We start from the raw sequence: 10,793 nt of genomic DNA, 5'->3' as shown, positions 1-10,793 counted from the left end.
TGCTGAACTCCAAACGTCCCCCTCGTCCTCCCGCCACATTAGGTGGCTGGAGGTTGGGGTCCTTGCCTGGACTCTTTGGACTGTTCGTAATAAGCTTGTGATCGAGCGTACCCCTCTCCGTCGTGCTACTGACGCTCTCTACAAATTCTCGGGTTTCCTGCAGCTTTGGTGGCCGCTTAGCCGTCCCCTGGAGCGCGACGCCATCTTTGCCTTCATCGCCGATCTTCGCTCGATGGTCGTCCGCCTTTCGCCACCGCCGCCGCCGCCGCCGCCGGAGCCTGACTAAATCCCCGGCGCGGGTCTCGCTTTGTTTTTTCTCCTTCTTTGGGCTTGTTGAGCTGTGCCCTCAGCAGAACCTTATGACTTTGTTGTGGTACTTGGGTGTGTGTGTGTGGACTTGGTGTGGTTGTATGTCCTTTGGCGGTCTGCTTTATCTATAAAGCGGGGCGAAAGCCTTTTTCGGTATGGCACAGGAAAAACAAAGGAATTGTAAAAAGAGGCTGGAGTGGATATTAGATTTCCTATAAAATGTAGTACAAAAGATTCCATAGGCAAAATTCCTATGGGATTCAATCCTATGAATCAAAGGACCAGCATAGGAAAAAATCCTAAGGATTTCAATCCTCCGGTAATCCTATAAAATTCCTTTGAATCAAAGAGCCCTTAAGGAGCCAAAAGAAAATCAGTTTTCTACAAGTGATTTTTCATCTTACTAGTTGGTGCTAGAACTGCCTACCACGGTACCACCACCTTGGTCATACATGTGTGCCATACATCACACACACAAAATTTTCATAAATCATTTGAAATCACCATGAATCACATGGATGATATTGCTTTTCTTTTTCGATAACTAACTAAAACCAAGAGTGTCAATTCTGGATTTGGTTACCAGGCACCAACTTGCACATTATAACAGAAAATGCATTAGGCAAGTTGCACCCATGTTTTCAGAGGTAATATTGGTTTGTTTCAGAAAAACAGAAGTGGTGTTGGCAGTACAGCACTACAATTCAAGCAAAACAAATTATCTCAGAAGCATATTCAGTTACCTTCTTTCTCTAGGTGTCCCATTGGGCACCTCCACAGCTTGTAGAGGCCTCACATTAGCCCCAACAGGTGGTACAAAACTTGACCTTCCTGTTGATTGTGCGCGATTTGCTACACCAGAGTCCACACCGTTCCGACCTAACTAGGTAAACGAGGACAAATATAATAAGCCGGCCAATTCATAGAACTGAAAACTGAAATTCTGAAAAGCACATCATCCTTCAATTATTATAATCAGGTTATCATGCACATGCATCAATAGTTCAGTACTTAAAGACAATCAAAAGTCAAATCAAGTTTTCCATCCGTTTACTTTTTTACCATTCAGCATGAAGCACAACAAGCTTAAATTCTACCAAAAAGAAACATCAAATGCAGCACCACCATGAAAACAACCTACCAACTACAATTCCTGTTATTGACAAACAAAAACATTAGGTGACAAACAATTCTGCCGATTTTTACATCAACATCGATGAATTTCAGATCTTCAGGGGAGATTTCTCAGCCTTCAGACCAGCTCCAACTCTGACCATTCTTGGTCCTCTCCACATCGCTCTGGCTGATTTGGTATAATCTGTTGTTCACCCACGATCAATGCCCGCGGATCATGAAGCGGCTCTGGACTTATACGTGCACTTCCAAGCTCAAGGGATTTGCTTGCCTCCTAATTAATGACAGGCTGAACACTAGGGACATTATGGAAATGAAAAACTGACAAGTTTCTGATAGCAACAGGTGTGTTCTCCACTCAGGCAACATGGTTGAAACTCGTGATCTTCTCCTTGGTTCGTGCCCTTTCGGACAATCTTGCTGGGGTAGGATGGATCTTCAAATGGGTGGTGGCAGCAACTTCAACCAGGAGAGATTTTCAGACAAAATGAGCTCTACCACTTAAACCCCTGATGCAGTTTGTATGCTTTGTCAACTAAATGCCCCCCTTACCTGCTAGCACTGCTATGGAAGAAATTTGCCTCGGTTTATAAAAGAAATTATGTTTAGCCTAGTTTGAGCAAATTGGTTCACAGTAAATTCCAAGAAATTGGTGCGATTGATCATCGTTGACATTACTTATGGCCGGTGAGTTGCTCCTGCTACGGCCTCCGGTGAGTATTGACTCCAGCGGCTTTGGCAACGCCACCGGCTCCTCGCCTCCATCCTCACTCCCTCGGCTGCTACCCCACCCGACACTCTCCACATCGGCCTCCAGCTCGGGCTCGGCAACAATAGCATTCACAACGGCCTCCCCACTGCCCTCCCGCCTCGATCGCCGGCTCGGTGGTCTGACAGCCAACACCTCCACGGCCGGCTCAGCAACAATAGGATTCACAGCGTCGTCCCCGCTGCCATCCCGCCTCGATCGTCGGCTTGGTGGTCTGGCAGCCAACGCCTCCACCGCCGGCTCAGTAACAATAGGATTCACCACGGCATCCCGACTGCCCTCCCGCCTCGATCCTCGGCTTGATGGTCTCGCGGCCATCGCCTCCGCCTCCGGTGCCGCTTCCACGCGCCTATCCGCGCTCGAACTCCGCGCTCCGCGTGACAGCTGCTGCAGTGGTGTCTCCTCCTCCACGGCCGACGCGACGTCTGGCTGCGCCTCGACGACCCTCCCAGGAGGCGCGCTGAGACGGCCGCTCTCCCTCCGCGGGTCTCTCATCCGCACCGGCGCCTCCGACTCTTCCTCCCGGCCGCGAGTGCTTGCAGGTCGCGCCCCTCGAGCGTCCCCGGTGCCGCGACGCGAGCGCGCGTCGTCCGCGTAGCCCATGTCCTCCCCGCCGCGTACCCCCCGAGCGTTGCCGACGTCCTCGGTCACGCTTCCCTCGCGCCGCAATCGCGTGGGGACGTCGTCCCTCGCGCCGGGGTCATGAGGTCCGCCGCGCCTCCGCGAGGGAGAGTCAGACGACGGGGCCGCAGGAGGCGTCGCGTTGCGGCGGTAGCGCTGGAGGTTGGGGAGCGGAGCTTCGATGATCATGCTGAACTCGCCCGCCGCGCCCGCGTGGGCCATCATGACCTCCTCCATGCGCAACATGGCCTCCCGCGCCGCAGCCGCGCGCCGGGGATCCGACGCCGCGGCGGCGGGTCGTGGCCTCCGGGCGGGGCCGACGCCGCTGGCCCGGCCTGCGTCCATTTCTGTAGCTTTGACTTTTGTTTGACTCGTTCTCCTCTCTCTCTCTCTCTCTCTCTGCCCTCAGAGCCTCGCGTTTGGGTCGGAAAGAGAGGGCAGGTTGGAAATTTGGCGTTGACGGACGGGAAGGCTGGCGGCGGCGTGACACGCGAGCGCAGTGGGCGTGCGACTCGAGCAAAAGGACGGAGCGACCAGGTCAGCTCGGGTGCGGAGGCCCATTGGGGGACGCGCGATGAGGCCTGGTCCAGACGCTCGGGCCATGCTGGCCTTGTGCGCATATGGCACAGCGGCAGCGGCCGGATGGATTTTTTTTTTGAAAGGACCAATGAAAGAATTCTGATGCGTTCAGCCAGCAGGAAATCAATCCACCGAATGAAAAAGAGAGCACCTATGGCGACTGAATATTTTTGGAAGTCTCAGCTTATTCTAAGTGGACCGTTGTGTTATTGTCACTCCTACCACTGGCGAAGCTACAACAAGGCCAGGGCCCGTCCAGCCCATGGCCGAAACATTGAAGAGTATATGTAAAATAATGCTTTTTGAGAAATAAATATTTGTTTCCCTTTAGCTTGGCCCACTCAACCATATTTGGTAGCTTCACTATTTTCTTGTACCTTCAAGACATAATTTCTTCTCCCCATGACCCTTCCTCTCCCCGTACGGACTGCTATCCCCCTATCTTGCCTCATGTGTGGTCTTGTCCGAGCTCTCGCCGGCAATGGCCATGTTATCATCATCTTGAGCTCGTGTGGTGTCTAATCCAAGAGAAAATCAAAATGAACAGCCCCCATCTGTACCAACGAAACCTCGTCCTCGCCTACATTGGTCGTGCCATCTCCGTTGTCGATGAAGTCCTGGGTTGACCTCGTCGTGGATGCCACAACCATTAGCGTCGCCCTATCTCAGCCTTGAGACTTTGTGTTGTTGCTTCCATGCGGAATCGGCCAATCTAAACCTTATTTTCAGGCAACTGTGGAGTCTTGTGCGCCCAATTATTTGAAATTTTTCGTGAGGTCTTACATAATGCTAATAATTCTAGGGAATCAAGTACACAATTCTAAGGAATCCGGTACCTCAGGGAATGCTAAACATAGAAATAATCCCGTGGATGAAAATCTCCTAGGACTCATCCAAAACAAATGAGCAGTAATAGTAAAGATATCTTTGTAATGATAAAGATAATCTTTATTTTGAAAGCAATGGTTTAAATAGTTGAGAAAATGATTTCTTTCTTCCTCAGTTACAAGGACGCATCCTTCTCTTATTTTGTGGCGTGTCATGTACCGTGAGAATGCGATCCACCGGACCACATGGATGAACTTGTGGAGAGCTTTTTCTTCGTGATGGCCGGCCGATCGATGCCGATTTTCCCATTAAACAAAGTCAAAAAGGTCAGAGTGAATAAGGGCACGCATTAATGAGCCGCGTTGACCGTGCATGGATTGCGTGGCATCGACCAGACCGCCTCGGGATTCCCGTGTGATTTACTTTTGGGTTCCCTAAGCTACTGCTAAGCTCTGACTATTTTACTGGTATACCGCGTAGATCAAGCAGATTAGCAGAGCATAATTTTCGCTGGCAGAAATGCAACTGTTCATAGTACTACTCTCGAGCATTTCTTTCTTTCTAATAGCTTTCTACGTAGAAATTAAGCCGCATATGTCTGGGCTAATCAAATTTCCGGAGCAAACACACACGGTTCGAGTGATCGAAACTTCCTCCGAGCAGAACTCAACCAGAGAAAGCTTGCGCCTCTATATCGCCTCCCTGATTTCTCTGCAGCGAAGGGATTTCTGGGAGTGTTCCGTTATGTCTTACTATTTCCGCCTAATTAACCTCTTGCCAAAGATTAAAACTGAAACGCGGGCAGCGCTGGAAAGGAAATGTTAGCAAGTACTAATTAGCAGTAAATACATACCTTGGGCAACGCCATCCCGAAGAACTTGTCCTTGACGCCGCCGGCGCTCTTTGCAACGTACCCGTGCAAGGGGCTCCGGCCGCCGCCGTAACGCCCGTTGGTGCTGCCGTCGTCGTCTCCGTACCCGTTCTCGTCGGAGTCGGAGTCTGCGGCGGCGACTCGCGCGCCTGGGCGCGACATGACATGCGCCAGCGCCGCCGCGGCGCGCGCCTTGGACCGCGCCGCCAGAGGGTGTACCGGTGACGACGTGGCTGGACCCAGGGGGTGTGCCGGGGACGCCGGGGCGGAATACATCTCCGCTGGCGAGCGTCGCCGGCCGTATGTTGGGCTCCCTGCCCGCCGCCAGTCCATGGCTTAAGTCGACTCACCGTAGAGTAATGCCCTTTGTGTGTACTACGAGAGAGGGGGATATTAGGGAGCACTATCCCTACTCAAGAATGAGAAAGATGGTAAGACTGTATGAGAAGGTAGCGTCGGATCAGGAAAGTATAAATGTCAGGCCCAGGCCCATGGGCCTACAGTGACTCAAGAAGACAGAGGCATGGCCAAGTGAGCCCACTTACTACTAGAAAAATGGTTCCCCTCTCGTTAGGGTTTAACTCCTCTCGGCGGCGGCGATTGTTTTCGCCCCCACGTAGAGATCGATCTCTCCCCCTCCCCTACCTCTATCGCCGGCGTCGCTCGGCGCCCTCGGGGCTCCGCTTCCTGGCGGTGGAACAGGGATCGCTGGGATCTTACCGCCCGCGGTTTCATCAACTCTCGAGCGAGAGAACTATGGCTGACGCTGCTTCTGGATCGGGCGGTCTCACGTCTGACCTGGAGGCGATGATGGAGGAACTTGGACTCAAGGAAGCCGATCTCCAAGATGTGGTGATCGAAGATGAGGAATTACCGCCGGAGGCGACCCGCTGGATGGCGATAGCTAGGGTTCATACGGATCGAACCTATAGCCAGTACTGGTTCTTCAGGAACATGAGGGCGGCTTGGGACCTGGCCAAGGATGTGAAAATCAGGCCGCTCGAGGACAATCTATACACGCTGCAGTTTGCATGCCTGGGAGACTGGGAACGTGTGATGCAGGATGGGCCGTGGTCTTTCAAGGGCAGGGCTGTGGTTTTGGAACCATATGACGGCTACACAAAACCTTCGTCAATTGATCTAACCAAGATAGAGATATGGATCCAGATCCACGACTTTCCTGATGGTTTCTTCTCAAAAATCAAGGCTCTATCTTCAACAGTGGGCGAATTCATATACGCCGAACCAATGTCCCAGGATTTCGAAGGGAATTTTGCTAGAGTTTGGGTTAAGATAGATGTTACTAAACCTCTGAAGAATGCAGTTTATTTGGTGGTGAAGAAGAAGGATACAATGCAGAGAGAGATATTCAGGGTGAAGTATGAACGACTCCCTGACTGGTGTGCGGTGTGTGGTTATCTCGGACACCTTTACAAAGAGTACGAAGATGGAGTCCATGCCCCAAAGGACCTATTTTTCAAGGATTTAAAAGCCTCTTGGTTCAAGGGACCAGGTAGAGGGCCAGGTGAAGGAAGAGGAGAGAATGAGGGTTCGGGATCTCGGGGTGGAAGAGGCAATGGCCGATCTGGCAGAGGCCGAGGTCGTGGATCCACACCAACATCAGCAAAAGCACGGGAGACTGGCGAGTACAAGCATGACCAGGACATCTCCATGGAGGACAGAGAAAGAAATAGAAAGAGAGGAGCCGCGCTGACGATCTTAGACTCGTCATCTGTGAAGTCGGCTGTCCCAGAAACAACAACACAGCAACTGCTGCTACCGCCGCCTGAAATTCCAGCTAGCCCATCAGCGAAGCAGGAACCGAAGAGGAATAAAACCGGCGTGATGACCAACGACAAAAACAATGGGAGGACCAATGGTCTGAACAAAAACCTTGATGCGCGTTCTGGCGGGCCCCCACAGGGGTTGCGCCAAGCGCAATGAGCCTATTATGTTGGAACTGTCGCGGGGCTAGCAAACCCGCAACAGTCCAAGAGCTTTGTGGTCTGACGAAGCAGTATGCCCCCTCTATACTTTGCATTCTTGAAACTCAGACAGAGGGTACGAGAGTTGAAAATATGGTTGGCTAGCTAGGTTTTAACAAAAGCTTTGCAGTTAGTAGTTCGGGTAGAAGTGGCGGTCTTGGAATCTTTTGGAACGATGAAATAAAGCTTGAAATTGTTGGTTATTCGAAGTATCACATTGATGTTGTTATTGATGAGATGGTGGAATTTAAAACAAGGGTTACTTTTGTTTATGGTGAAGCCCAAGTGAACGAGAGGTATAAAACTTGGGACACACTCCGAGGAATAGTTGGTTCTAATGACGTACCATGGCTAGTTGTGGGGGATTTCAACAAAGTCTTGCATGACCATGAGCATGACGGAGTGGGTAGCCGCAGCCAGGCCCAGATGGATACTTTCAGGGATGCGCTTGACACTTGCAGTCTCACGGATATAGGATATGTGAGGGCTGATTGGACGTTTGAGAAAAAAGTTGCAGGTGGCACATTCACTAGAGTCAGGCTCGACAGAGGGTTTGCAAACCTGGCATGGACGATAGCCTTTCCATCAGCGCGCTTGGAACATTGCACGGCAGCGGCGAGCGATCACTGTCCACTCTTTGTTAGCTACGTGCATGGGAACGCTGAAGGAAATATGCCCTAGAGGCAATAATAAAGTTATTATTTATTTCCTTATATCATGATAAATGTTTATTATTCATGCTAGAATTGTATTAACCGGAAACATAATACATGTGTGAATACATAGACAAACAGAGTGTCACTAGTATGCCTCTACTTGACTAGCTCGTTAATGGAAGATGGTTATGTTTCCTAACCATAAACAAAAGAGTTGTTATTTGATTAACGGGATCACATCATTAGGAGAATGATGTGATTGACATGACCCATTCCATTAGCTTAGCACCTGATCGTTTAGTATGTTGCTATTGCTTTCTTCATGACTTATACATGTTCCTATGACTATGAGATTATGCAACTCCCGTTTGCCGGAGGAACACTTTGTATGCTACCAAACATCACAACGTAATTGGGTGATTATAAAGGTGCTCTACAGGTGTCTCTAAAGGTACATGTTGGGTTGGTGTATTTCGAGATTAGGATTTATCACTCCGATTGTCGGAGAGGTATCTCTGGGCCCTCTCGATAATGCACATTACATAAGCCTTGCAAGCATTGCAACTAATGAGTTAGTTGTGAGATGATGTATTACGGAACGAGTAAAGAGACTTGCCGGTAACGAGATTGAACTAGGTATTGAGATACCGACGATCGAATCTCGGGCAAGTAACATACCGATGACAAAGGGAACAACGTATGTTGTTATGCGGTCTGACCGGTAAAGATCTTCGTAGAATATGTAGGAGCCAATATGGGTATCCAGGTCCCGCTATTGGTTATTGACCGGAGACGTGTCTCGGTCATGTCTACATTGTTCTCGAACCGTAGGGTCCGCACGCTTAAGGTTTCGATGACAGTTATATTATGAGTTTATGAGTTTTGATGTACCGAAGGAGTTCGGAGTCCCGGATGGGATCGGGGACATGACGAGGAGTCTCGAAATGGTCAAGACATAAAGATCGATATATTGGATGACTATATTCGGACATCGGAAAGGTTCAGAGTGATTCGGATATTTTCGGAGGTACCGGGGAGTTACGGGAATTCGCCGGGGAGTATATGGGCCTTATTGGGCCATACGGGAATAGAGGAGAGAGACCAAAAGGAAGGAGGCCTGCGCCCCCCCCCCCCCTCTGGTCCGAATTGGACAAGGGGCGCAGCCTCCTTTTTCTTTTTCTTCTTCCTCTCCCCCTCTTTCCCCTTCTCCTACTCCAACAAGGAAGGAGGGAGTCCTACTCCCGGTGGGAGTAGGACTCCCCTTGGCGCGCCCCCTCCTAGGCCGGCCGCCCCCTCCCCCTTGCTCCTTTATATACGGGGGCAGGGGGCACCTCTAGACAGACAAGTTGATCTTCGTGATCGTTCCTTAGCCGTGTGCGGTGCCCTCCTCCACGATATTACACCTCGGTCATATTGTAGCGGTGCTTAGGCGAAGCCCTGCGACAATTGAACATCAAGATCGTCACCACGCCGTTGTGCTGACGGAACTCATCCCCGAAGCTTTGCTGGATCGGAGTCCGGGGATCGTCATCGAGCTGAACGTGTGCCAAGAACTCGAAGGTGTCGGAGTAACGGTGCTTGGATCGGTCGGACAGTGAAGACGTACGACTACATCAACCACGTTGTGCTAACGCTTCCGTTGTCGATCTACAAGGGTACGTAGATCACACTCTCCCCTCTCGTTGCTATGCATCACCATGATCTTGCGTGTGTGTAGGAAATTTTCTGAAATTGCTATGTTCCCCAACAGTGGCATCCGAGCCTAGGTTTTATGTGTTGATGTTATATGCACGAGTAGAACACAAGTGAGTTGTGGGAGATATAAGTCATACTGCTTACCAGCATGTCATACTTTGGTTCGGCGGTATTGTTGGATGAAGTGGCCCGGACCGACATTACGCGTACGCTTACGCGAGACTGGTTCTCCCGACGTGCTTTGCACAAAGGTGGCTAGCGGGTGACAGTTTCTCCAACTTTAGTTGAACCAAGTGTGGCTACGCCCGGTCCTTGCGAAGGTTAAAACAGCACCAACTTGACAAACTATCGTTGTGGTTTTGATGCGTAGGTAAGATTGGTTCTTGCTTAAGCCCGTAGCAGCCACGTAAAACTTGCAACAACAAAGTAGAGGACGTCTAACTTGTTTTTGCAGGGCATGTTGTGATGTGATATGGTCAAGACATGATGCTAAATTTTATTGTATGAGATGATCATGTTTTGTAACCGAGTTATCGGCAACTGGCAGGAGCCATATGGTTGTCGCTTTATTGTATGCAATGCAATCGCGCTGTAATGCTTTACTTTATCACTAAGCGGTAGCGATAGTTGTGGAAGCATAAGATTGGCGAGACGACAATGATGCTACGATGGAGATCAAGGTGTCACGCCGGTGACGATGGTGATCACGATGGTGCTTCAAAGATGGAGATCACAAGCACAAGATGATGATGGCCATATCATATCACTTATATTGATTGCATGTGATGTTTATCTTTTATGCATTTTATCTTGCTTTGATTGACGGTAGCATTATAAGATGATCTCTCACTAATTATCAAGAAGTGTTCTCCCTGAGTATGCACCGTTGCGAAAGTTCTTCGTGCTGAGACACCACGTGATGATCGGGTGTGATAGGCTCTACGTTCAAATACAACGGGTGCAAAACAGTTGCACACGCAGAATACTCAGGTTATACTTGACGAGCCAAGCATATGCAGATATGGCCTCGAAACACGGAGACCGAAAGGTCGAGCGTGAATCATATAGTAGATATGATCAACATAGTGATGTTCACCAATGAAACTACTCCATCTCATGTGATGATCGGACATGGTTTAGTTGATTTGGATCACGTGATCACTTAGAGGGTTAGAGGGATGTCTATCTAAGTGGGAGTTCTTAAGTAATATGATTAATTGAACTTAAATTTATCATGAACTTAGTCCTGGTAGTATTTTGCAAATAATGTTCTAGATCAATAGCTCGCATTGTTGCTTCCCTGTGTTTATTTTGATATGTTCCTAGAGAAAATTGTGTTGAAAGAT

At 49.7% G+C, this 10,793-nt stretch overlaps 2 protein-coding genes across 2 annotated transcripts in view; both read right to left on the bottom strand.

Annotated features, from left to right (window-relative positions):
- Window positions 1-3,266, bottom strand: part of LOC123086444 (coiled-coil domain-containing protein SCD2) — an 11,611-nt gene extending 8,345 nt beyond the window's left edge. The window contains exons 1-2 of the mRNA XM_044508208.1: window positions 2,122-3,266; window positions 1,053-1,188 (exon numbers count right to left, since the gene is read on the bottom strand). Coding sequence (XP_044364143.1) covers window positions 1,053-1,188; window positions 2,122-3,178 — 1,193 coding nt within the window. The 5' untranslated portion in view covers window positions 3,179-3,266. The remainder of the gene's footprint in view (window positions 1-1,052; window positions 1,189-2,121) is intronic.
- Window positions 3,267-4,167: 901 nt separating this feature from the next.
- LOC123086445 (uncharacterized) lies at window positions 4,168-5,533 on the bottom strand. The gene is made up of 2 exons (XM_044508209.1): window positions 5,094-5,533; window positions 4,168-4,951 (listed from the first exon to the last, which is right to left on the bottom strand). Exons 1-2 carry the CDS (start codon window positions 5,442-5,444, stop codon window positions 4,907-4,909), a joined length of 396 nt encoding a protein of 131 aa, XP_044364144.1. The 5' UTR covers window positions 5,445-5,533; the 3' UTR covers window positions 4,168-4,906.
- Window positions 5,534-10,793: the final 5,260 nt, after the last annotated feature.

This window comes from Triticum aestivum, chromosome 4A (assembly GCF_018294505.1).
Source record: "Triticum aestivum cultivar Chinese Spring chromosome 4A, IWGSC CS RefSeq v2.1, whole genome shotgun sequence".
In the NCBI taxonomy this organism is placed as follows: Eukaryota; Viridiplantae; Streptophyta; class Magnoliopsida; order Poales; family Poaceae; genus Triticum; species Triticum aestivum.
This window is presented reverse-complemented; position numbering and strand designations above follow the sequence as displayed.

Bases quoted from the DNA above. Each gene is read 5' to 3' on its own strand.
- LOC123086445 (XM_044508209.1), bottom strand. From the start codon at position 5,444: ATGGACTGGCGGCGGGCAGGGAGCCCAACATACGGCCGGCGACGCTCG. The intron at 4,952-5,093 runs GTATGTATTTAC...CCTTCGCTGCAG, and splicing joins TCGGGATGGCGTTGCCCAAG to AGAAATCAGGGAGGCGATAT.